The sequence below is a fragment of the Caloenas nicobarica genome, chromosome 2 (genome assembly GCF_036013445.1).
Source record: "Caloenas nicobarica isolate bCalNic1 chromosome 2, bCalNic1.hap1, whole genome shotgun sequence".
Classification (NCBI taxonomy): Eukaryota; Metazoa; Chordata; class Aves; order Columbiformes; family Columbidae; genus Caloenas; species Caloenas nicobarica.
Genome location: NC_088246.1, coordinates 115,879,513 through 115,907,179, shown reverse-complemented (window position 1 = coordinate 115,907,179; position 27,667 = coordinate 115,879,513). Strand labels below are relative to the sequence as shown.

The following is a 27,667-nucleotide window of genomic DNA, read 5'->3' as shown; positions in this document are numbered from 1 at the left end:
GTTGAGGTCCCTTGCTCAGCACAGCAAACCGTAATTGACACATTCCCAGCCTGAGGTTGCTCTCTCCTGGAACAGATCTCTAATAAAAATTTTAATGTTTTCAGAAATCGGTTTACTCCATTCAGAACATCTAGTTCCTATGATCTGCAGGGTGAAAGACCAGCTACAAACCGAACGTGATGGTACAGCTTATCACAGGTACACACACAAAGAATAATTACAGTTTCGAGAGTGACCTTTAAGAAACTGGATCTCTGTGAGGAACCCTCATTTCTCCCTACTCCCAGTAAGCAAGTATTACGGGGATCCTCATAATACTGGTAACATTTGGTTGTGTAGCTGTATCAGCTCCTCACTGTTAAGGTACGGTGGCACAGTAGTGTCCAAAATTTAGATAAGCTTGCCAAGAAGCCTCCCCGTCTATTTTCACAACAGAGAGTACCCAGCAGTCGCACTAATTAACTTTTCATCAACTTGGCAAATGCAGCCTACATCTGTAGGCTGGGGAACTGCCTTTCCCTGGATCAGTATTTCCCCAGGAGCGGACAACACAATCGGCAGAGGCTGCAGACTCAGAAAGCATCACCCCTGCTCCCGGGTGCAAACAGCCTCTTCTAAGGGCAGCATCCCCCACTCACTCAGAGAACACATGCTGCTTTGCCACTCTAGAAACAGCTAGATGTGAAGATCTGAAAGGGTCCCAAATTCATGGCCTTTTATATCGTTACATTCTGCATATACTCTCAAAGTGCTGGGTGAGCAGATGTACAAATATAATGCTTATTCTGGTAATCTGAGAAGTCTGCTACTTAGTAAATTATTTAATTATTAGAGGACTGAATTTTTCTGGGTGTCAACTAGTTGGTTGGCCAGCAAATATCCCATCCTGAGAGAACAGTTTTCCATCAGTTTGGGGGGAAAAGGTAACTCCAAGAAATCTGAACAATGCCCTTAACAAAAAGCTTTAACTTTTGGTCAGCCCTGAAGTGGTCAAGCACCTGGACTAGATGATCGTTGCAGGTCCCTTCCAACTGAAATATAATATTCTATTCTATTCTATTCTATTCTATTCTATTCATGAGGAAAGCTGCAAAAGCACTCTGCTAGACTGGGCATACTTACATTTTAAATTATCAGAGCAATGAAAAACATCTCAGTGACAAATTTGGGCAACAAAGTCAATTTAGAGGGCTGCTTTAAGACCAGCTTTTTAGAAGGCAGTACAAGACCCAAATTTCACATTTATGTACTTGGCGAGCTCCTCTGCTTTAGTTCCCCCAAGTCAGTGCCATGCTCACTGTGTCCACAACCAGCCATGCTGTGCCAGAAGCACCAGAGGCAGCAGCTCAGGCAGATGCAAGAGCAGGCCGTCCTCTTAAAGCAAAGATCACTGTACAAAACAACTCCAGTGATGATTCCTGACATGTTCAGTCTCTCCCCAGCACACCCTAAAGATACGTTGCATTCATATTTACGCAACAAAAATGGGAAGAGGCTGGCTGGCCTAGTGTCACAGTGACCTACTTCAAATGTCTCTTAAGACCTTGACCTGATCTAATCTACAGTACATGTAACAAAACAAATAGATAAAGCAATTATTAATAATACAGTTACAACCCATCCTCTGGTAGAGATGATTAATGAAGAATGGGTTCACACCCTAAACCTTACAGGAAATGTGGAGAATCCGAGTTACCCAGCTCTTCGCATCACAAACAAATTGTTAACACAAATGTTAAGCTGCCTATGGTGAGTTTATATACCTTATACATTACTTCAGATGGGGACCTATACACACAGGAGGCGGGGGCAAAAAGTCTAAAAATTACAGTAAAGTCCCAGGAGGGGCAGTTTGTTAGTGGATCTCCCTCCTCTGCTTCCAAGGCTCAGCAGAGGCAGAGATGGCTTCCCCAATCCCACATTTGATGATGGACTTTTCCCTTGTCCAAAGCGATTGCCATAAGCTTGACTAACAAAGCATTTAGAAAGGTCTAAAACATCCCTCAACATTTCCAAATCTTCGCAGTAGTCAAAGGTGGCTGCCCGAGGCACCTCTCTCCAAATGTCTGGGAAGCACAGGAGACCTGAAGAACATCTAGCACGGGAACATGAGGCGATGCAGTGGTCAGTCCCCTCAAAGCTGAGGTGTCCTACCCTTACTTAGCCTGAATGATTTCCAGGGCCTGGCAGGAGCAGTGTTGTGGTTACATGCGTAGCTATGCTAAGGCAGAGTAACAGACCTTTGGATGGCAAATGCCATGACTATAGATGCAAGAAATGATTTAGCTCTTCTTTAGCTGGGACCCTTTTTAAGGCAATGCAGAAATAGATATGTTTGATATTTAAGGCTTTGCCTATCTGCCTGGAACAAACCAATCACATTACCATTTCCCTAGGGTGAGTAAGCATAAGGATAAAACCTATGTGGATGTAAGCTAACAAAGATTTCCTGTTTTTCTGGTTTCCCTTTCCTTTCTCTTCTCAAAATCGCTGCACTTCCACTGGCACCCTTTAGAGACAAGGGCCCAAGACTTTTTTAAGAGTTGTGCTACAGCCTAGTCCTCTGTGAATCGGAGGATTTTTCTTAATAACATAAAACAAGGCACTTTGTCATCTGACTCAGTAGCAATCTTAAAGCTCTGCAATGAATCGCAATGAACTTGCAGCTCGTTAGCAATGAATTCAGTTGATGAAAGGTTACAAGGAACCAAGGACAATTTTTACAGAGCATCTCCAGGCACTTTTTCCAGGCCATCAGCTCTCTTTTGCTAACCAACGAACACATCTTGCACTCTTTAGAAAGTCAACCGCCTGTTTCCCCGTAAAACTCCCCAAAGTATTGCCTAATGAAACGCACAAAGAGTCCTTCTCATGCTAAGGGACCACATTTCAGGATTCTGCTCACATGTTTTACTTGGGGATGCTTTGATGTAATAGCATGGGAGAGAAATTTTGAAGGATTTACAGGTTAATCAGCCAGAGCAAGGATGTGGGTTAGGACTGCTAGAAGCACGCTCCTCTGGGATACAATCTGCAGCTCAGCTTACTGCAGATGAAATGAAACACGCTTTGGGAATGCAAATGAATTAGGATGTTACAAAAAGTAATTCAATTTGGACCGGCAGGGTTTTAAATTTGCTTAGTTACCTACAAGATCTTTATTTAACTGTAAACCTGGCACAATATCTAGTATGATCAGCAATTTGGACTTCACTTCATTGCTATTTTAAAAATTAGGCTTGGTAACTTCTTCTAATGGGTTTTCAGGTCACATCTATATTATATATATGTATATCTCTATGCACTTACACACTTAGGCACGCTCTGTAACAGATTTGCAGAACAGTGGGATGTTTCATATGCATAAAAACAAGGCTAAGATTTTCATTCATATCACCAGTGTGGAAGAGATAAGTGGAACAAGACAGCTAATTAGTCATTCTCCATTTTGATCCTCAATAACCACAAAGAGAACTTGTTTTTTTACTGCAGGCATTGTCTTGCATCAAACAATTTGTAGATAAGAAAAATAAGTTCTCTTCCTGAAGGCATATAAGCAAGTATTTTGATATAAAAGATGAAAGAGCATTAGAAATTAACTGTAACACTTCTTCCCTTCCCTAGCCACCGGAGTATGTCCATTAGGATGCATTGCTAATATATCACTATATTATCCAGACTGACAAATTTTGCGCAGTCTGCTGCTTCGGTACTACAGAGCACAAGCCATTAATAGCTGACTGCCTCATTCAAATGAAACAAGACAATTATCAGCTGTAACTTACACAATTAATACTACTGCTGCCAGCATTTTCAGCAAAGATTTGGTTCTTTTATAGCTCATTTGAAGTCTTTAGGGGATGTGTTATTAGTACATCTGTCCTGCTGTAAACATAATTATCATGCAAAATTCCATTTATCATGCTGATCAGGATGCACTTTCTGTCAGCTGATAAACAGGCAAGGGAATCTGATTGCCCCAGCTAGCCGGGACCAGGCTCATCTCCAGGAGCATTTCTGCTGCCTTCCAGTCGAGCCCATGGCAATTTTCTGAACAGACACAAGGTTCGTGATAACCTCTGAGTGTGGGTTATGTCGGATTTGAGCTTGGGCTACATCCTATTTGACACCGCTTGTTTGTCTCATTAGTTGGTTTGATGTTCTCCTGTAATTCTCTGCTCCTCGCTCCTCTCCAAGATTGAGCAAATGCCTTGTAGGTGTCCAGGCTAATGGAGCTGCCGCAGAGGGAGCAGGTAGCAACCAGATTCAGCATGATCATGACCTTTTATGGGTACCATAAATCACATCCATGTCCTAGACAACAGGCAACACCTACTTCAACGCAGCATCACTTTTAATATACAAAAATGGGCTTGGGCGAGATGTAAACAGACATCAGTAAACAGGTACCAATCCACACTATACTGAATTTTGTCTAAGATGGGTATGAGATCTTAAAGAGTGAACACCATTAAGACTTATCAAACTCTGGTACTTTACATGCAGAATAGCCCACAGTTGGAGGCTTAATGTGCAGAGAAACTTTCCTCATGGACAACAACCTTCAGAGACCTACAGAACATCCTGACAGCAAAATAAGATTAAATGAAGTAAAGGCCAGCCCCCGCGCAGTCCTCCTGCAAACTGCGGCCTCATAATTGGTTTAAACCAGCCTCATTCATGCTAATAAACTTAGGCTGCGACCAAAAGGCACAGTGCTGCTTCAGCTATCTACCCAGCCCCTGCATCATGCCAGCAGAAGGGCTCCTGCGGTCAACCAAGTAAGGGAATCGATCCCGCTAACAAGCGCACAAGTGAAAAAAAAAAATTATTAGTGATCAGTTCTTACAGGGTTTTGTGAGGGAGGAAAAGACCTGCTGTCCTCAATGGAATCAGCCCCAAACAATCCCCAAATCACAGCAACAGCCTTGCTGTTCCGGCAACCCCGGTGGTTGATCCCATAGCTCCCGTCTGTCCCCAAGCTTTTCTCTATCACAGCTACAGGTCTCACTTCCAACTCAGCCAGCTAGCGGCTACAACAGTCACAGGGAACAAGTTTAGGCTGGACTCCTTCAAGCTCAACAGATACAGATGCCAAATAGGCCTGTGGCCAACACTGACCAACTTTGGCCTCTAGGTACCGCATAGCACAGCTCCAGCACAGCTGATGGTTTTCTGCTTGATGCAAAGGAAGGAGAGCAACACATTGGCAGCAAAATCAGAACCTACTCATTTTTCTTTATCAGTTTAAACATCCTTTCTTAAAAAAAAATGTTTTATAAACTGCCTGGCAGGATGTAAGGGACTCTCAGGATGCCCCACGGCTGATGGAATCACGCTGCTGGACCGAAATGCAGAGGAGGCCAAGACTAATTCCCGATGATATCAAAAAGCAAATGTTGTTTCAAAGATAAATTATTTTACTGCTGATAAATGTGTGATAAAGTGTATGAAATATTCTTTTGAAAAGTGGGACAAATTCATAAATCTAAACCAAGACAACTGCTATTGCAGGCTGACATTGGTACATGCACAACAACTGCATGTCCACAGAAACTATTAAATTCACTATGTTAACATATTGATCCATTACAGATTTTAGGCAACTTATTCCCAGATCAATCTGATTTAATTTAGTTTTTAAATTTAATTTAATTTTTTAAGACAGGGTGGCTGTGTGAAATGAGCTAGCACAGTGGTTCAACCAATTATTCTCTTTATCCTGATTTTCCAAGCTGCAGTAAAGCTGCTTCATGACCTAATCTGATAGCAAGTGTACCATCGTTATATGGTGGTGCAAGCAAATGACTTGTTAAGCAAGCGCTGCTTGGTGTGAATAAAATACATTGCAGAACAGCATCTGAACATAAACACTGAGAGCAAAGGCAGACCTGCTTTCCTTTACACTGAGCTCAGACTTCAACTAACAGAAACAAGCAGGCCAAAGGGACACTCTTAGGTTTATAACAGCAACAAAAAAAAATGCAGAACGCAGCTCTAAGGGCAAAATTTTCAGGCTGGAAATCCCAAGTAGCTCCAGCAATCAGGACCACAGACTACATTGTTAGGAGGCAGAGGCACTGCTAGTTGTTGGGTGCAGGGTTTCGACTAAATTAAAAAAAAAGAAAAAAACAATAATAAAAAGATCTGGTTTTATTTTAGCCACTATTCTCAGAAAAATTTAAAAAATCTCAGATTTTGTGGAGAACAGAGCATTTTGATTTGCCTGAAGCCAATGCTTCACTTCATAATTTTTTTTGTCTTACTATACATATATATGCATATATATTCATTAGATGATAGAAAAGACACTCATAAAAAAAAAAAAAAAACAACAACATTTCCCATTGTTTGAACATGTCACCTTTCTGAAAAATTTTTCTCCTGAAAAAAAAACCTCAAGAGTTTCCTCTGGTTTGGCTTAACAGCATTAAAGGTTGTGTTTCCAGGCAGATGGAAAATCTGGCTTACCCATAGCTTCCTCCCACCTCTCCACACATAACAGTTCACCGTTGTGACCACAAGAAAGATGTCAATCACTGCTAACACTTTAATTGGCCCCCAAAGTCGTAATCTTTACACAGCAAATATAATAAGCTTTCTCAGTGACATACTGCAACAATGTTTAACAGGATTGCATAAGCAAAGTTATATTTAAATTCACTGAAAATGCAACCCAATTCTCCCAGAGCATGCTCTGGTTATAATTAATGACATATTTCACTAATATTCACTTGTCCAATTTTTTTTTTTTTTTTGCTTTTAGGCTTGTGCCCCACTAACACATGGACGGCAGAGAAAAAAATCTCTTCTACTAAAGAAGCTCTGTCAGGCATTATGGATAACATATGAAGTGTGGCCATACTGTTCTCTGTCCTCTATTACTCTAAATTTTATTCTCCAGAAGCATTTTCAGCAGCTACTTCCAGGCTGTAACCACAGCAGGAGCCGGAGGTATTCAGCTACTGACGTCAGGCAAGCCAGCAGAGGATGGAAAAGGAAAAAAAAAAATTCAAAGCATTTTCCAAAGTGGCCCAAACACTTGGAGGTGGTGAGGTATCACTCCTCCTGGTTCTCTGTCCACAGCGTGATGCTGTACCGAGGAATCACTAAAATGACGTATTTATCCTGTACCCTGTTTTACCGCGTATTTCCCGAGCTGTCCTACCTCTCTAGTGAGGAGTTCCTTTGAATTTAGCTCTCCTGACTATTTGCAAAAAGCATTTGAAAAAAGGAATGAGAAGACCAACTCCATGGTCCTTCGAACAACCTGTTTAGTTTCATTTGCAGACAAACAATGTGCTCCATTGCTTCACACACCCGCAAGATTTCATGCTAAAGGATGGCAATTTTCTGAGCAACTCAGAACACGGACTCTCTGAAACAGAGAACGCCAAATTATCTATCCTATTCTTACACGAGAACAGTCAAGAGAGACTTTTTTACACCAACAAAATTACAGTTTTCTGAGGCAACAGAAAGACAGACACCCCAACAGACAGCCTCTTCAGGGCAGGCCTCATGAATGGTGCCTCTAGCTCCATGCATAACATGAACGTATGAAAAATTACATGAAGGCATATCCTCCAACCAGTCTCCCGATCCACATGTCACTACAAAACAAGTCTTGATCCCAAATCTCCGCAGCATTTCAAGATCCTCCCAGCAATGGGGGAAGGACGGGGAAATAAAGAAGAAAGTGAGAGGAAGAAGGAAATGGCTGTTTCCCCTTCCCAACCTTGTATTTCCTCTGAAAGCTTTGCTCTCCCTTTTACACTTAGAGTAAAAACAGCTGCTGCTTTCTTTTCCTCTTTCCTAGAAAAAGATGGACAAAAAAGCCCTACCTTCCTTTACTCTGGCAAATATCCCACCCCATCCCTGCCAGGTTTGCTGGGGAGCTGGAGCAGCTGCTGTGACTGGCCTGCAGAGTCCTGCATAGAAACAACCTTCACTCCGAGTGTTTCTTATTTTTAATTCCCATTTGAAGTTTACTGCTCCAGAGCATAACGAAATGTCCATTAAGCTTTTCACAGAATCAGGCCTTTAATTTTAAAAATATTTCTCTTGATGTCTCAAAGACAATTACTTCTAACCTCATCTACATGGGCAAATGATCTGACAAACCATACATACATAAAAACCCCCACAAACTGAAAGGAAACTCAGTAATACCAACCCCCCGAGCTACCACAGCCAATAACCCTGTCCAGTTCCACAGGGACTGGGGAGCTGGCCATGGCATGGCCTAATTTAATGAATATTCGGGAGGAGATATGACCTTATTTCAATTCACAGACTACAACAACTGAAGAAAAATTATTTAAAAGAACCAGAAATACAGGGGGTAGCTCTGTGTCCCATCCCAACACTACACGCTGTGATCATTTTGCAGTGCCACTTCTTGACCTTCAAGGTACTTTCACTATCGCTGGCAATTCCGCTATTGTCAAAAAGCATTAAGTCATCCAAACTCAGGTATTTTAAAAAGATACTTCATGACTGGCTTCATGCCTCCAGGATGAGATTGTGGGTGGCCACCTTAACCCAAGCAAGTGGCTGCTGTTGGGACAAGTTTCAGCAAGAGCCAGCGATGAGCTGCTCACAGGCACCACCCCCAGTGTGACCATAAAACACCATTACGAAACCCTTATTCGTGCAAAACAGGTAATTTTGAAAAAGCTCCGAGCTGGATTTTAACATCTCGGTCCGGCAGGCGATGACATCCCGTCTCGGGACAGGTTAACCACCTGTCGGGGATTTAGCAAACCCCAGAGCAGCCAGCTGGTTTTGTTCAGACAGGCAATGGTGCCGCCGGGTCATGTCCACAGGTGAAAAGCATTTTTGAAAAAGGAGGCGATTGCCTCGCAGGAAAAAAAAAAAAAAAATCAGAAGTCTGTCCTGACTGATTTCAGTATTACAAATTTCTGGACACAGAGGGTGCCCACATCCAGAGCCCTCCCACAAATACAGTTGGAAAGGTGATGACAGGAGAACAAAATTAAAGGGTTGGAGGGATGCACGGGTGCCCTTTCATTTCTCTACACCTCCTCCTGTAAACTCACGAACCATATCACTGCTCGTCAGGGTGTGTTGGGGAGATGTCAGCGCAGAGGTAATTCATCAGAGAGCCCTGCTTGCGGGGGACACTGCCTTATCAAGCTGTCTGAGCTGCCCCAGCCCATCTGTGCTGTACCCACGTCTGCCTCAGAAGCAGCATCTTCCCATGACCAGCAGTTCCAAGGCAGCCGCTAAAAGCAAAATCGCGATGGGGACAGTTGTTACCATTTCCACAGTGGTATCTGGCATTTTTCCGAGAGCCTTATCTCCGTCAAAAAATATATGCAAGGACTCTTCTACATGTGCGTATGGGGCCTCCAGTATTCATCACTGATTATCCAAAAGCAGAAAGCACGAGAGACCCATGACTGTTATCCATTTAAACAACAATACAAAGCTAAAACATATTAAAAATTTATGAATTTCTGTGAATCCTAAAGAGTCTTGTTTTTGCCTTCTGGTATGTAGGTCTTTAAGGCTGCATCATTTTAAAGGTTTTTTTGATCTTGAAAGTTAGAAACTTGGTCAGAAAGACAGAATACAAGGAGATTAGACTGAGCATCTGCACCTCATCCCAGTAGTCCAGGAATTTAAAAAGCCCTCTCTCATACATTGCAAGACTTTGAAGTTGGCGATATTGGAGTAAGTCCCTATGCAACAAAGATGAAGAGGAGACATGGGATCCTTTATTGGATCATGTGATTTAGAAACGTTGCTAGTGCTTCCAACCGTCATGAAAAAACATACTAAAAATCTTTTAAAAAGCTACTAAAAATCCTAAAAACCTCTAAGCCACGGCTCACAGTCTAAGTTGTTTGCTCCTGTTTCCCTTAGCCAGGAGTGTGATGTGCATGTATATGCTACCTTTCAAACGTCATTATTGAGTTCTGCTGAAGGTACTTGCCTCTAGGTAGAAAAGGTTTGAGTCCCTGAAAGCAGATGCAGTGGATCTGGCTCTCCTATTCCATTCAATTTAAAAAGCTATGTATTTCCAAAACCTGAAAAACCTAAACGTGGTTTAGAGAGCAGAGTCAGACCTGTTCTAGCTTAAATCAGCACCTATTTCAGTTTAAGGTGATACTTTGGGTTGTGAAATAAAACGTTGGAATTGTGAGCACATTTGCTTCAGCCAGCCTCTGCTTTGGGGCCAGTAATCCCTTTAATTGCCCTTAATCACCTCCACGCACCTCCAGACAGAAGAGTCTTTGCTCCATAAGCAGCATCAGGCAGGCAACAAAAAACTTAAAACAGAAAAACCGATGGGAGAAAATTTTGACAGCAGCGGATTGTCTCCTTAAAAGACTAAGCATGTATATATATTAAACCAGCCTCACTTTGCCACAATTTTGGATAAAAATCAGTTTTTGTCACAGATGTCTCTGATCTAGTGTCTGGTATTCTCCCAGGTTGCAGTGTTATATTCAGCTTCTAATATTACAAGAACTAATTACACACATTCATTTACAGAAACATCTCTAAGGTGACCACTGAAAGCCCATTTTCTCCAAGATTTTACAATACACCAGGCTAATAACTAGAAAAAAAGTCACTAATACCAATAATTAGATCTGATCCTTCAAAACCTCCTGTACTTCAATATTCCAAACAAAGGTAGTAACTGCATGACTAATGATGCACTTCTGCAGAAACCTCGGCTGATGGGGCTCGTGATGGGGCTGCTCACTTTGACTGTCTTGGGCAATGACTTCATAAGCTGGAGGCAGCAAGTTATGTGCGAGGGTAAGACTGAATGTATCTGCAAGTGTTTGCAGGATTGGGCTCTGATTTAAAAAAAAAAAAAATCAATGACAAAAGCTAACACTTTTTTTAAACTCATCACCTCTTTCAAAAGATGTAACTAAATATAACGCCAAGAGGATTTACTTTACGATAGCCAGGAGTGTGGTGAAAACACAAAAAAAGTCTGTCTTTTTAAAAGGATTAAGACATACACAGATGGCACAAACATTAAATGCAGACCTAACAACTCCAATACTGATTTTACATTATTTTTGTGTGAAATGGCTAACCTTATAACATCACACATATTAGATCATCTGACTTGTGTGTCTCTGCATATTCAGCATCACGGCCCCAAGCTGAATAAACACACAGAGAGAAGAAAGAGATTCTTGTTTCCTGGCGAAGCTTCTTGCATCAAAGAACTGAAAGCAGGGCAAAAGGCCCATTCAAAAATGTGTCACAAAACATTTAACCGCAGACCTAGGAGCTTTGTTGTGAGAGGGGAAAAATAACGCATTTTGAACAACAATGTTGCCTAATGTGATTATGTATCTACAACAAATTCCCATTTAAAACTCCCCTACCTGGACTTAAACGCAAGCTCGTTTTTCCTCTGCCAGTATTGGTTACATCATTTTATAACAGATATTAAGCAAACAGGGTATGGACCACAAAGCTGCTACTGAAAATACTTAATTTTCCAAGGAGGCCATCAGATAGGCAATTAAAGACACAATATACCTCCCTATAACAATATATTTTATTATCTGTCAATACACATCTCTGTATTTTGGCTTTAAGTAGGAACTCGGGAAGCATACACTTTCTGGTATATTTTTGGTTTCCTAAAGCTTTCAGATTACACATAAAGTAGCATTTGGGTAAGTAAGTAATACACAAATATTAGTACCCTGATGGCAATACTACAACATATGAAGATGAACTGCTTAGCATCCTTTTGAACTTTCTAACATACAAAAATTTCTCTTCATATTAGCCTGAAGGGTACGGAGAAGGAGGTTCTGTGTATTCCCCCTACACAATTCCTTTTCTCGTTTGGTTGGTTGGGTATTTTTATGCCTAAACTAATTCTGCACCTAACCACAACAAGCATACCATGCTTTGAAGGTTTTCAAGAAAAAGAAAAAAAAAAAAAAGAGAACCAAAATTGGGAATAGAACCACTGCAGTTCTAGACAGGAAAAAACTCTTTCGGCAACTGGAAAAACTTATCCCTGCACCTCATAAAGAATAAATACAGCTAACAATACAGAATAAACATCCTTGCTTGTACTCATAAGGACAAATACAACGTGGACACACAGCTATTGTTTGAAGCAAAGCACACCTAAATCCTTCACAGTGACTGCTCCAGCCATCCCACCATGCTCCAACAGGCTCTACACCAGTCTCGCAGCCTGCAGGAACAATGTCAACAAGAAGAGGGATGGTCGAGTAATCCCTGTGCCTGCCGTGAAGCTTTCCAGGGCAAGACGGTGCAAGGTGGTGGTGGTGGGGAGGGCAGCAGAGCAGGGGTTTGCAGCTGATGCTCAGGTTCTCCCACGGCTGGTGCTCAGGTTCTCCCACAGGAGCTGTGGCGGGGCAGCCAGTGGCGCTCCCGGCAGCGGTGATCGAGATACTCAATCCCAACAGCGGCAGACCATCTGTACAAGTTTAACAAGTAAAATGGGGGATGCAAGTGCTAACAGATCAGCCTTCAGTTACCTGTGAAAGAACTACAAGGAGAACTGAGGAAGTTTCCTCTCTTGGGCAGGATCTGTTAACCACAAGTTGGAAAACAGGAGATTTATACATCTTGCTTTTTCCTCTAGGAACAGCAGCAACCTTGCAAAGAATCCGTCCAGTGAAGGAACCAAAACCACATTTCTGGCGCTGTCTCTCCAACTGCCCAAGTACCCGCAGCATTTTCCCTCCTCCCCACAAGTCTCTGCAGAGGAATAAGTCTGAACTAAGTGCTGCTGTGCAAGGGCAACGGCCCACACAGCAGCAGAAAAAAAAAAGACCAAACAAATTACACAAAACTCATATTGTTTTGCTTCTGTCTTCCTTTGCCTCCTCAGACCTGAACAACTGAGGCTGTCTAACACGGAAGGGAGAGGGGAACGGTTTTGTGCTTGGATGGGCCAGAGCAGAGAGATGCACAGATGCACTCACCAAACGCTGCCTGCAGCTGGCTGGGACAAGGGGACAAGCACAAACGTGAGGAGCTGCAAACACCAGGGCTGGAAGAGGAGGCACCCAACCCTCAGCCTCTGTGCCAAACCCCAGTGTGGTTCCCCCTGGCAGATCTTGGGTGAGACCAACCACAAAGGCTCATTTGGTAGCTACTTACACAGAAGTCAAAGGCAAATTTTTGCCTTATGGCTTCCAGTGAAAGTGAAATCAGCTATACTTTGTATAAAAGTGTTTGGTTTTTTTCCTTTCTTTTAATTAAACAAACGAACTCTTCTCTCCAGATCTCTTGAACTGAAACCACTACTTCCTCAGCCGCTGTGTGTTCACTTCTAAAAACAGCACGGGGCAAGGGTAAAACTGTGCTGGGTATGACATTAGACCTCTGTGTTAATCAAGCTCACAAACTGCCATCAACATGTGATGCAGAATTTTGAAATTTTGGTTTTCCTGTTTCACTTTTTCCAAAAAACAGACGGGAAAGATGGCTGTTAATGTGAATAACTGTAATTAAAAAAAAAAAAATCAGTTTTCACAGAACTTACCACATTACTAAATCAAGATTTAGAAACCTCACAACTGACCAGTAAAAAGAAAACTGATGCCCAGTGCTATGACTCAAGCAAAAATTACGTTTTCCCTGCAAAATCTTTTTAAAACCCCCAAGGGAAAGAGAGAAGTCCGTAATTCCCAATGGAAATGACTAGAGAAAAAGCATCTTAATTCATAGGGTCAAACAAAAAGTGTATTAACCCAAGTGGAGGGAAGGGTGTGAAAAATTTAAATTAGTTCAATATGAATCCCTTTGTCCTAGAACAGGGACCTGAGACTCTGTGGGCATATCTCCACTGTGTCTGAACAGTGCAAAGCCAGGTGGCATGCTGCAGGAACACGGTGCCTGTTCTCTGATGACTGACTGGTGTCCAGTCCAGAAATCCAGGCTGGGGCTGGTCTAAACCTCAGCACCAAGCTCCTGGGTCTACTGATCTGATCCTGATGGGCCATTAAATAAATTATAGCGCTGGCGGGTTTTGTGTAGCTTTGTTTCAGTGCACTGGATGTTTAAAAACCTTATGCAAAACAAGAAAGAGTGTAGCCCAGTGAGACTGACCGTCCATGTCACAGGCATATCATGCGAGGAGCTGACCAAGCCTTTGAGATGTCTTTTTATTTCAATTTTGCTCTCGTTCTGAGCTTGTGGAAACAACAGCTTCAGAAGCAATCGGAGAATTACACTCACATTGCATTAGAAAAGCACAACCTGCACCTCAGTTTTCTGCTTGTTATAGCCCACGTCTCTCCATGGGCTGAGATGCAAAGGATTAATAGTGCTGTGGCCTCCAAAGTCACATTTCAAGTTTTATAAAGGGCATTTTTGTCCATTTCTATTAGTGGGTCAGCACAAAGCAATCTCTCTGACCCAGTGATTAAACCAGAGGTGTGCTGTTAACATCAATAAAAACAGAACCACGATTACATCCCACAACAATGGCAACCGCTCCCCAAAAAAATGCCAGGGAGGACAAGTATATAAATGGGAGCAGGTTTGGGCAGTGTGGTAAGCAAAATCTGTAAAAATCCTTTAAAAAAAGCACATGCTGTCTTTTCAAAATGAGATTTTCAAAGGAGCTCAGAGAGTTCCTCAAAATTCATGGTTCAGAGGCTATTTCAAAAATCCCGGTTTGAATTGCTTGACTGCTCTGCTCACTTTAGCTGGAATAACACAAGACAGACACCTAACTCAGAACAAACACTGGAGAAGTGAAGTCTTCATTACAGTAACCCCACATCTTGGCTAAGTGGATGTAAGGGTCAAGAGCCTCTCAAAGGCTGGGTTTCTTCTAACGTGTAAATGACAGCCACAAAAAAAGAAAAAAAAAAAAAAAGACCATGTTGAAATATTCCTGGCGATCATACAAAACAGAGAACTGCAACAACTGTACGACAACTGCCAGTTACACGAAATACCCAAAACTGTTGATATCACATTCACTTATGCAGTAAGATATTCGAGATATGCAATCACTCAACAGGTTGGAAATACCACCTCCGCAACTTGAATCGAAAAGACGGGCCTAATCCTGTTCTTGTTTGTACCCGAGCAACCCTGCAATTAATTCAGAGCCCGTTTGTTTTCAGGTGCCTCAACCTTTGCAAACACACAGTGGCTCACAAGGGCTTTTCCACTCCAGCCTCTTTGCTCCCATCCCACCTCCCCACGGGAAGTAATTCCAGTTACAACCCACAACTTTGTGTAAGGTCCTACTGCACAAAACTGTTTGTGGGCTGGGGGCTTCGCTCCTAAGGGATATGAAGGAGCAACAGCATTTTGTACAGCACTGAGCGCAGCTTCAGTACCACACCGTAAAAAACCAATCCTCACTCCTGCTGCAAGGCTATGTCCTTCCAGGAGAAGGAAGTTTATGAGCTCGCAAACTCACTCCGAGAAAATACATGTTTCTGCTTGCATCACCCATTCCATCTTCACACAGAGGATGACGAGAGCAATAGAAAATACTTCCTTGAAAGTGCCTATTTAAGGGTGCTGGCGAATTCATGCAATTTGCATTTTTTACTTTTTAAATGCATTTGCTCAAACTCTGCTCCCTGTTACACTCTAGCACTATCTTTGACTTGAATATCCTTACATCAATAAGGAAACGAATGAACAAATAAGAAACCAATATTTATAATAATCCCTTTAAAACAAACAGAAACAAAAAACCTTGGACAATGAAGTCTGTTCCTTAAAACAAATGTGTGCAGACACTTGCTATTTGAGAGGCTGCTTGTGAGTTCTGCAGACCTGGAGTGCCTTCTGAAATAGAAAAGCATTTTATCTTGAGGTGAGTCATGCACACAGAAAAATACGGATTTTACAAATAAATCTCAAAGGTCACGACAGAGGCACTTGACAGTGGCACTTTGTGTTCTGCTGTAAACAATTCTGCCTTTTTAAGCAACCGCCTCTTAGCTGCCACTTCTTCTGGATTAGGTTATGCTAAAAGATGGCATTCTACAAAAGAGTAAACATCACCAATTAAAAATCACACCCCGTTTTGCTTTAATTAAGAAAACAGTATCATAATATTAGGAAGGTTCCTGAGATACCCAATGGGTTGAAGACAGGAGGTTATGTGAACGCCATTGTAGAAAATGTAATTACACTTTTGTATTTTAAAGACCATGCTTCCAAGACAATAGCAGAGGGAGAGATTTCCACACCTTTCTGCATAACCTGCTGCAGCATCTGCACGACTCACCCCCCCAAGCCATTAAACCATACTTTGCACTGTAGCATCTGAAAGCTGTTTTTCCTCTCTTCATATTACCCAAAAAACACCGCCATGTTTTACAGCTGGAAACAGTATCATTCACTTAAAGCAACTCAGAGAACTACGAAGTTTGCTTGTTAACTACCAAGCCTGCTCAACTGTGCCTACACTACAGGTATCAAGACAGAGTCCTCATTTTCATGTAGCATCACCTAAGGAGAACTTCACTCTCTGGTGTGTCACCCCACGGACATGTGGGTGGTCCTTCTGTCACCCCGCGTTTGCCTGGGTGTAACTGATAGCAACCTCGACTGAAAAAGGAGGAACTGAATCTCCTTTTCTGTGGGATCTATAGGTACTAATGCAAGTGCAGAAGCAACAGGAAAATAAAGTTTTGCCTGTAGAGGGGTATGACGGAAAAAACACAAGGAATGAAGTTGTCAAGCAAAAAAGAAAAAAAAAAAAAGAAAAATATGTTTTTGAAGCATATTTCAGACCATAGCTGACATCTAGCTTCTGCTTTAGGTTACATCCTTCAGATGGGTTGAGTACAGAGTACAGTGGGGTGGGAAATGAAGGTTCCTACTACCATGCGCCAGCGCGAACAAGGAGTAACCAGAGCTTCTTGAAGTGTAGGTATGGCCTGTATTTGTGTACACACAAATGTATGCACATGGCCCGAGCAGGTCTGAAGGCAAAGGGCCTCATGTGACAGTTATTTCCTGGTTCCCCTTTCTCCATCCCTACATGTGCCGGGGGTATTGGATTAAACCAGCCATCCCTCCAGGTGACACAATGGTTCTCCATGAGTGCCCAACGCATCCTAGGTCCTTGGGATGCCCTCCCCCTACAGCAGCATGCACCCAGGAAACTATTATAAAATGCAGCACATCTCTCCCTGAAGTCAGCTGGCAAAGATGTGCCACTTGCACCCCTCAAAGGGCACACCACCACGCTAGGGTTATAATCTGCCTCTGTGCTAGCAGATGCAGTGGGGAACAGGCTGCTCCAGTGCTGTCAGTTCTCTCTATAAAAAAACAGTGGTAGTAACATCCAACCCTTTCATCATGATGAAATTAAACTCCATGCCACAGTGCCGGCAAGTACACCTCCTGTCAGACAGCTCAGCTCCAGGTCTTTCACCTCCTCCTCTTCCCTTCTGGCATATTAACCTGTGTGATCCAACCCTGTTGGAGGGCTGGGGCCTCTCTCACCAGAAACAAGGATGCTGGGAATGCTGGAGCCTCCTGCATGTTTCCCTATCCACTTTCCTTACTGGGGGTTGCTGACCCTGTACTTGCAGTGGCTCTCTCATCCTGAAAGGGGAAAGGAAATTATGCTACATGGAGGGGAAAACACAGAGAGAGACCCATCACCAGCCCTCCTATGCTGCAGAAGACACAAGCTCCACTCCAAGGACAGTAACAGCACCTGGTGGCCAGTATCTCTTGAGGCTGCACTGACAACACCACAGCATCCCAGTATCACTTCTCTGTCCCCTTTGTCTACATAAAAAAATGTGTGCAGATATGTCCTGTACAGTCCATGTGCACCGGAGAGCACATGGATGGCTGAAAAAAAGTCACCTGCAAATGGGCTGCAAATCAAGTGGCACTACCAGTTTCTTGGCGCTCAACATTCAACCCAAAGCCCAGAGAAAGGCAAAAGCAAGCTGAAGAGCTTCATCTCCGTTCATTCTATGCAGCTTAGTTCCAGCTGCATGATGTGTTGCAGAGCATAATATCATCTTACAGATTTTTCCTGTTAAAAAAATCAGGTTTTTTTTTTCTTTGCAAGAAAATTTATGCTTCCTTTGAATGCTTTTACCCATAAACTGATGTGCCTATGTCTGATTTGCCTTGACAGCATGTACATTTGAAAACCTAATCATATTTACCTTGGTAATATGATTATCTGTAGGAGCACCAAAATGCAATCTGCTGTTGTCTAAAAAATTATTAAAGTTATCTAGCTTTATATTTTTTAATCTCCCTAGTGTTATACAGTAAAATCCCTGATATTGTAAAGATTTACTTACTAGCATAACTTTATACACTGGTGCTTTTTTTAACTGAGCAGTTCTATACATACGTAAATACCGTTCAGGCTTTGCAGGATCCTGGGTCAGAAAGGACATACCTTACTCTGCTATCCAAGACCAGCATAGGAAAACACATCGCAGTTGTGGTGAGTGAATCTTTTTTCTCCAAACCTCAATTTCACAAAATTGCTAGTCTAATCTATAACAACATGGAGGAAAACATCACTGCTTGCTCAGAACATGTGCTTGTCCTTTATATTCATATATAGGGTGAAAGGCTTTAAAAAAAAAAAGAAAAAAAAAAAAAAAGAAACAACTTCTATAAAGGAAGGTAATTTTTGCTTCACTTCTTATTCACTTCTAAATTTTCCACAGTAGAAAACCTTCCCAAGGCAAAAACTCTGAAATGTAGCTGCCAAGAGTAGTGTTGACTTTGAAATACATCATAAGAACAGAAAATACATTTAGCACTCATGACAGGAAAACAGTTGCAATGAATATAACACAGTAGCCCCTGTAAAGGAACCTCACAGTTCCTTAAATATGTACTTCTCTAAATCTGCATATTGCAGCCTGAAAAGCAAACCCCAAGAGTCCTAAAAGCTTCCCACTGGCATATCGCATTTTCTCCAACCACTGGTGAAATTTTCTTCTCCTGATTTGCCCTCTTTACCCTACTCTTGCAGCAAATAAAATTTCTGCTAAGCTCTTCTTATGAAATCGAATACCATTCCTTAAGTTTCTCAGCGTGTTATTTGCAAACTGCAGGTCAGCAGACAGATCCTCTCCATATGCCAAATTATGTCATTTCCATTTTCTAGGAATAATACTTCTTACAGCAAACCAGCAAGGGGTTTTTAGTTGGGTTACGAAAAGAGCCAGCTGTGTGTCTGGCTGCACCTGCTGTGTTGCTAAGCCTGGTATCTCATGGCAGCCCCACAGCCATCAATAGGAATTCTGAGTGTAGAAAAGAATGATTGTCAGAAAAGACTGATTACATCCTTGGAGGTATTAGCATACGTCCAGAGGTGAATTTTGTGAGTGTTTTCATGGCTCAAATAGAATCCGATTTCCCATATTTAGCATGGTCTAAGTTGATGTCTACTGAAGTTTCAATGTACAGGAGTCCTAACACTAAAACCAAACTTCTGCATTTTCAGGTTAAATTATGAAGATGATCCTTTATGTTTGTGTAGTGGAGATCTTGCCTGAGAGACTACAAACAGCTGAAAGCGGGGTGGAAAAAAAAAAAATCAGGATTTGGTTCTGCTTCTTTACCTCGTATCACACTCACCACTCTACAGAGGCTCTGGACAGCCCACCTGGTATTTCTTTAAACAAGAAAGCCACAGAATTACTAGAAGGTTGGTTTTTTTGACACATGGGAATCTCATATTTGTGTTTTAGCTGTTTTGAATTGTTTCAAGATAAGCTATATCCTCCACCAGAAGAGTTCTCAAAGTCATAATAATTACAGATTACAGCATAGTTCCTATGCAAACGCTGTCATCAAACTATGATCTGTCATTATGCCATCTATCTACCATCAAACTATGTTTTTGTGATGGTCTGGAGGGCTCCTAAGGAAAAGTACCTGGCTACCTGCACAGGAGCTTTGCCAGTAAAGCAAAGGGTAAAAAGAAAGACTGAGTAATGGAAATGGACCGACCACACAAGCAAACCTGCTGAAATGTCTCGCCCCTCCGCTCTCCTGATGGCTAAGGAGTGGTCACTGCACACCGGTCAGGCACCTGCGCAGCATAACCACGGGACTTCCCGAGGCAGCATTGGACCTGGAAAGATTTGAATTGGTGGCCAGCCAAGGCAGCCAGCACAAACACAACTCTTCAGGTGTTACCAGCTCAGGTTTTCTCACAAGGGTTAATGAGCAGCCACCCAGTGTCGTGCTTTAACCCCAGCCCGCAACTAGGACCACAGTAGCCACTCACTCCCCTGCTAAAGTGGGATAGGGGAGAAAACCAAAAGGGAAGGGAGAAAATCGTGGGTTGAGATAAGAACAGTTTAATAAGACAACGACGACAACAACAAAAGTGATACTCAATGCAATTTCTCACTAACTCTGTCTGTGCCGAACAGCCCATCCCAGAAAGGAGAGCACCCTGGTCCCGAACAGTCGATCCCAGCGAGAGCACAAAAAGGCAAGAGGCACACAGGCCAGAGGGTCACTGAAAAATGGCAGGATAGCAACAGGCTGAATTCCAGCAGAACTCCAAACAGAGTAGAACCAAACTCCAGAACGGAACCAAACTCTCAAATAGAACTAACCAGCTGGAGAAGTCGACTCCAGTTACATACCCAGCATGCCGCTGATGGCGGGGAATATTTCATGGAGCAACCTGGATTTAAGTCTGGGTTCTGTCCCATTACTCTCCCTCCCAGCTGCTATTTTGCACCTGCAGCTGGCAGTTCAGAAGTCCTCAGTCTCCCTGACAACAGCTAAAATATCAGTGAGTTCTTAAATTCTTTTCATACTGATTCCAAAACTCAGCTAGCTACTGGAAAGAAAGAAGGTAGCTCTTCTCAGGCAAAGCATGGGAAACCTAGTGTATTATCCCATTCTCACAGCAAATCCAAAACAAAAGACCGTGCCAGCTACTAATAAGAAAAGTTCGTAACTGCAAGAAGAAAATCAACTCGGTTTCAGCTAGCCCAGCAGACCCAGGCAGAGTCCTCTTACCTGTCTGGCTCTAAGGCCGTCTCATTCTGAAACCTGCCAAGTCCTGAGGCTTCGGCAGAGGCAGCTCCCTCTCAGCATCTGTCCCTCTGTGAAGGTGTCTAATTAATTCCCTAGTAGTCGTGAATGCTACATTCTGTTCCAGCTCCTCTTCAGAATTAACAGCAGAGGGGTTTTATTTTGTCTGATGAATATTACCTTTTTTATCTGCCAGAGATGCTTGCTAAGTAGTGTAATAAAAGCCTAAAATATGCCAGAGCAAACTTCTGTGGATCTGTTTTTAAAAGCTTTGTGTATTAAAGGAACAAGGCTGATGCACCTATGCTGTCTATCTGTCTGTGCACCGTCGTATTGCAGTGACTTCTGAATCACGGGTCAACTTCAACCCACATCTGGAAGATGACCACATTTTCACAAGTTTCAAAGGAAGCAACAGAGGGAGGCACAAACCAGTGCCCTGCACAAGGGACAAAGCAGGCAGAGACCACCAGAGATGGATGATGGTCAGCGTGATGTGGGGCTGGCCATGCTTGGCCTGTGCACAGCTCCGGAAGCCCACCAGCGGTCAGTGACTGCTTCTGCACGGCTGTGCTCATGCTGAAGGACATGGGTGTGCTCAGTGTCCCTCACAGGACTCCCAGAGGAGCTTGCAAGCTGCGTGCATGGGGACTGCCAGCCCTTTCTCGGGGCGGGGCGGCCCTTGGGAGCAGCATCAAAGACTTACACAGAGCCCGTAGCAGTGAAAACGGGTCATGAGGGACCTGCCCCAAGAGATGCAGCAGGACGCTGGTGCGACCAGTGAAACAGCCCTTATCGCCCAAGTCTTAACCCTGTTGTTGAATGTCCCCTCTTCAGGGTGGCACAGGAAGGCCATTAAGCCTCCTGAAGTGACAGCTGAAGTCAATAAGCATCCCCTTCTTCAGAGACAGCAACCGTCAGTGGTATTCAAGGTCACACACCTATGAAAAGACTCAGTTCAGCATGCACACTTCCCATTCACTTCTCAGACCATTAAATTGCTGTTTTCACGCTACTCTTGTATACATCATTCTGAAACTAGGGTTGTCTGAAGGGCTTTAGGTTCAGTGAATAGCAGAGGCTTCATCACACACAAAAGGTCTGATGTGTTTCCAGCGGCTCACAAGCCCACTCCTGATGCTGGCATGACCCCGCAGGGTGGACGGTGCCCCCAGCTCTTTGTTTTGCTCCTCTTTCAGGATTCTGCCTGCAAGACACTTGTTCCTGAGAGGCTCTTCTTTTGTCTCCAGCATGTTCGGTTTGGAGGCATCTTCTCTGGTGGACTGAACCTGCACTGCCTGCGGGCTCTGACCTCACAGCACTCCACCACCAAACTAAACGGTGGGATTGAGCTCCTCAGCAACACCCTGGAGGCCACCTCCAGCACTATCAACCCATAACACTTCGTGAGCCCTACAAAAGCCAGGCATGTCAACTGTTCCAGCACCCTCCTTCACTGCATCTCTCCAGAAGATGAACACTGAGACCATATGCAGCTCTTTATTTTCTAATGGGTAGAAACAAATTCAGTCTTCACAAGCTTTACTAGTCATAAATTAATTTTAGAATCACTCAGGAAATGAGATTTGCCTTGTAGGTCAATAAATTCTTAAGACAAACCTATTTGGACCATGATAACTTCAATGTCCTTTGGAGTGGACCTCCCTGCAGCGATTACTCAGCAGATATTCCTCTCTGCTTCCTTCTCAGCACCAGCTGTTCCCAGAAGGAATTCTCCTGCCCATCTGCCTTCAAGCCTGACACAGCAACACAGACAAGCAACTGTAAGCAACATTTCAACTCCAAGTCCAAGCACTGACTTGCTTTCTTAGGGGGAAAAAAAAAAAAAAAAAAAAAAAGGCATGCACTTGTTTCTAACTATCAGGCTCACTGGGAAAGGCCTTAGGTAGAAAAGCAAACATCAGCAATATTTTTCCTGAAGAAAACTATGGCAACGAGAATTCTAGGCATACATAAAAACAAGTACCTGTGACCATCACCTAACTTCCAGGATCTGGAATAATTTTAAACGAGTGTTACTGAAATCTTGTTCCACAGAGTTAATTTAAGAAGTTATTAAAACTAATTATAATTTGACACAAAGCAAAACCTGGCAGAACCTGTTCCTGGTTTCCAATAGCCTCATGTCCTCAGCCATCCATTCACCACAAAACTGAGAAAAACTTCTGCACTTGACAGGAGCCTTTGGCATCAACAAGCCAACTTCTGAACAAACATTTTTTTTTCCATTTACATATAATTACATACTAGCCTCCGAACAGCTAGAAGCTCCTTGTTCTTTTTTTGTATCGTTTGTTCCTCGTGAATACACATAGAGCACAAACCCAAACCACATTAATGATCACCTTGTTAAATATAAACTAGTATGCGATTATACAAACTGCTAACACAAACAAAAAAGCCAAGAAACTCTGATTATATGTTCACAATGGTTTCTGAAAACTAAATAAAAACAACAACATAAGGCAGCCTGTCCTGCCTGATACTGTAATAGAAAATGGTTTCACGTTACAACATAACTTACATGTCTCAGCACAGAGGACTAGTTTGTCAAACAACGCATCAAACTCAGTATCAAGCCTGCTGCAAGGGGAGTGGAAGGATGGGAGGAGAGACAGTAGATGCACACATGAACCGCAAAAAAAAAAAATCTCTGATTTTCCTCTCTGCATCCTCCTTCAGGTGAGCTAATGTCTGTCTCTGGGCAGCTGCAGTGATTCCCACCCCATCCCGCCAAGAAGGGCAGGCCACGTGCTGGGCATTTGGGTCCTTCCTCTCCACTAAGAGCAGAAGGTCTGCTTGAACCCTCTGTCCTTGGGCTTGCGCCAGCCCTGTGCACGCCTACGATTTATCTTCTGCGCAGCCAAAACTGACCCCAGCAACCGGAGCCCCTACCATGGCTTTTCACTGAGACGATGAGGAGCAAACGTTCGATACAGCCATGGTCTGCAGCTGTCCGTTCCTGATGTGTAAAAAATATATACCTTTTCCAGAACTGAAGCAAATCTATTGAAGGCAGGCCAAAGTCTGCCCCAGGCTGCACATGTGCAGCATCACGGCAGTCAGCAAAGCTGGGGGCATAACCTGGAGCTCTTCTGCACCGGTGCCAGCTGTAAGCAAGTGCCACAATAGAGAGCCTCACGCCTGGGGGAGTTATGCAAGGTCTCCGCCACAGTTGAATATAGCTCTCAAGAAAACGAAAGAGTACGAGAAAAAGAGCACTTTCCTTACATCTTATACCACAAGAAAATACACAGCACAAAGGAGGGCTGTTGTAAGACTGGAGGAGCACCCTGACCAGGTTTTGATAGGCAACTTCCCTTGCCTTGGACTTGGGCTATACATGCAGCCTGTTTGCACACTAGCAGCACAGCCAAGCTTGGACGACACTGGATTTTCAGGTTGTAAACAAGAACAGTAATTACCTTTCCCTCTTAAACTCCACACTGTTCTCACGTAACAACAACAACAAAAAAAGCATCAGTTGTGGAAGCAAAAATTCAGAGAGTGGCAAACAGGGGCAAGGGAAAAAATGAGGGTTTGGAGGAAAGAAGTGATACAGGTGAGATCTGGGCATCCTTCCTAGAACTGAGCACAGTATCAAAGGGTACAAGCCAGGAAAACCAAAGAAGATCCTCGGGAATCCAGAAAGATGACACACGAATCTTCCATGAATAACTGACTCACTAACTGCAAGGCCAAGGAGAATCTAGTCTCTTGAACTAAGAGGGTACTGCCAAGCACATTATCACCAACAAGTAAAAAGTTCAAGAGTAGAAACGTAATTCCCAAATCATGGCCTGTGGGTCACTCCTAACTCACAAGGTCATGTGCAGCAGTGTGCAGAATCATGTCACAGACTAAAATGCCCAAGTGTCACGTGGCTGTGCTGGTGAACCACAGTGCAATTGGAGGGTTGTCACTGCAGAAATGTTTTCAGAGATACAAGACTGGGAGAAGATGGGTAGTAACCCCCCAGCAGGCATTTTACTTGGGGAGGTGGGACTCCCTAGCACAGCACCTGAAAAGAGGCTCAAAAAAGCCACCAACATAATCCAGATGGAAGAAAAAAAAAAAGAAAGAAAAAACAACCCCCCCCCCACACACACACAACAACCAACTGTGGGGCACACAGCTAAGACAACTTTCTCCTGGAATACCTCCAATTTCTCCAAGCTGGTTGGTTTTGAAAGGGATTTTTCTACAGCGATCTATGCTCAATTACCCTTATAAACCCTTGCAATTAACATGTGACTCAAAGTCTACCTATTTGTCCAAGGGAGAAACAAGAAAGGAGTGTGGCAAATGGGGAATGTGGGAGTGGCGACCGATGCGGGCTTGGGGAGCGCAGTAATTTCCTCCAGCTTCTTCCCTGGTTCTTTCCTCCACCACAGCCTTTGATATCCAAGAATGTTGTTGAGGAAGTGAAGGAAGATGATTTTGTACCCGTGGAGCAATTAATCCATATGCATTTGCACATTTTTACATGATTGCACTTTCTTAACCAAAAGTCTCAGCTTTTCAAGAAGGTGAGGATATTCCTTTAGGAATTAAAGGCAAAAGAGTACCTGGCAGCAAGGAACAACCCAGAGGAACATGAAGCGCTTGTAGACAAATAACTTATTTAGGGAGGTAGTGAGACGCTGCCCACACTGTGCACATACACCACAGTCCATGGGCATCGATGGAAAGATTTCCTTCCCCTTTTGTAGGCTACAGATCTGGCTACAGTGCCCTTGGCTCAGGGCTGGTTCCCAGCCTGCTGCCGATAAGCCAGGCGGCACGGCGGGCTGAATCCGCCACCAGCCATGAGAAAGGGGTGACAACTGCTCCGGAGCCGCGCTCGGCTGCAGAACGGGACGGCGGCGGTGCAGCCGTCCGCCTGCACCGCTTAGCAGGAGCGAAACTTTGAGCGTGACTGCTGCCGCCCGGGAGGCTCGGGCACCTTTGCAGACCTGCCCCTGCACGCCCGCACATCCCATCCCCGCCGCTGCCGCTGCTCCCCCCGGCCAGGCGGCAGCCAAGCGCCCAGGCGCCCGCCCGGCCCCGCCGAGGAAGCCTCTGGCGCTCCCACCCTGCGGCCAACGGGCCTCCCCACGGCTGCCCCCCGCCGCCCGGCTGCCGAGCCCCCGCTTCCCGAGGGGCGAGCCCGTCGCCTGCGCATCCCGCGTGTCATCTCCGCATCCCGCGCATCCACCATCCCCGCGGCGCGGCTTACCGAGACCGCTGCAGCTCGAAGGCGGCGGCGGGGCCGGGCTGCCCCAGCTCTCCGCCGCCGCAGACGGGGCCCTGGGGGCTGGCGCGGCCGAAGGGCGCCGGCAGCACCCCCGCCGTGAAGGAGTTGAGGCGGCCGCGGCTGCCCGCCGCCGCAGCGCCCAGGAAGGCGGCGGCCGGCACCTGCACCGCGGCGAAGGCGTCCTCCTCCTCCTCCTCTTCCTCCTCCTCCTGGGCCCGGGGGGTCTCGGCGGGCGCCGCCGGGGGGCTGCCCAGCCGCGGCGGCGGCTGTGGCGGCGGGGCCTGGCGGGGCCTGGCGGCGAGGCCGTCGTTGCCCGGCGGCGGGGGCCGCCCGTCGAGGGAGATGCTGGTGAGGAAGGAGAGCGCGGCCTGCCTGCGGCGGGGGTCGCTGCGCGCCGGCGGCGGCTGCGGCGGGCCCGGCGGCGGCGGCCCCTTCCTGGGGCACGGCTCCGGTGGCGGCAAGGGCCCGGCGGCGGGACTGCCGGGGCTGGCGGCGGTGGCGGCCGCCGCCATGGTCGGCCGGCTCCCCCTCCCCTCCCCGTTGGCCGGGCGCTGCCTCTCTCTGCCTCCCCCTTAAGCGGGCGGGCGGCGGGGCATGGGTGCCGTCGGCCCGCCGGGGTGCATGGGGGTTCCGCGGGAGCGCCCTCCGCCCAGCCGCGTCGCACTGCCCCGAGCCCCCGCCGCCCGCCCGCTCCGTATTTATAGGTGCAGCCGCGCCGCCGAGCGCCCTGTGCAATAACACGGCAATCACGTGTGGGAAACGGGGAGCTGGAGGAAAACAAAAGCCCGGCCAGCAGCCTGGAGGAGGAGGAGGAGGGAGAAGGGTGGGTCTCGGCGAGCTCCCTCCTTTCAACCTCTTTTTTTTTCCCTTTCACCCTCTTCCCTCCTCCTCCTCTTTTTCCCTTCCTGGATGCGTGGGGGCGGGCGGGAGCGGGGGAAGGTGGAGTCTGTGTCCGTAGTACACGGCACATGGCTCTCGGAGGCTGGCACCGGCAGCACCGGACTCGGGGGCTGCGGCTCGGCCCGGCCCCCCTGCAGCCGCTGGAGCGGCACCGGGCTGCACCGTGCCATGGCAAGTGGCCCGGTTGCTGCCCCGCTGTTTTTGCCGGGAGGGGGTCAGCGCCCCGGGGCAGGCGCTGGCGCCCCGGCGGGCGGGAGTGGGGAGGCGGGCGCGACGGGGCGGGAGAAACCCCTTGGGATGCGCTTGGCAGCCGGCGGCGCGTCCCCCTTTGCGGCTAAGCATGGCTTGTCCCAGCTCGCATAGGTGACCTGCTGCAGTGTGAGGCGTGTGTAACATCTCACGAGTTCCCTAAACCATTAAAGCAACCTTCTCCCCAGCCTTTCCCTTCAACCCCTTCCCCAGCCATTCCTTCTCCTCTGCACCAGAGAA

The 27,667-nt window shown here is 45.3% G+C and overlaps 1 protein-coding gene across 1 annotated transcript in view; it reads right to left on the bottom strand.

Moving 5' to 3' along the window:
- Window positions 1–26,790, bottom strand: part of CABLES1 (Cdk5 and Abl enzyme substrate 1) — a 76,085-nt gene extending 49,295 nt beyond the window's left edge. The window contains exon 1 of the mRNA XM_065627590.1: window positions 26,261–26,790. Coding sequence (XP_065483662.1) covers window positions 26,261–26,790 — 530 coding nt within the window. The remainder of the gene's footprint in view (window positions 1–26,260) is intronic.
- Window positions 26,791–27,667: the final 877 nt, after the last annotated feature.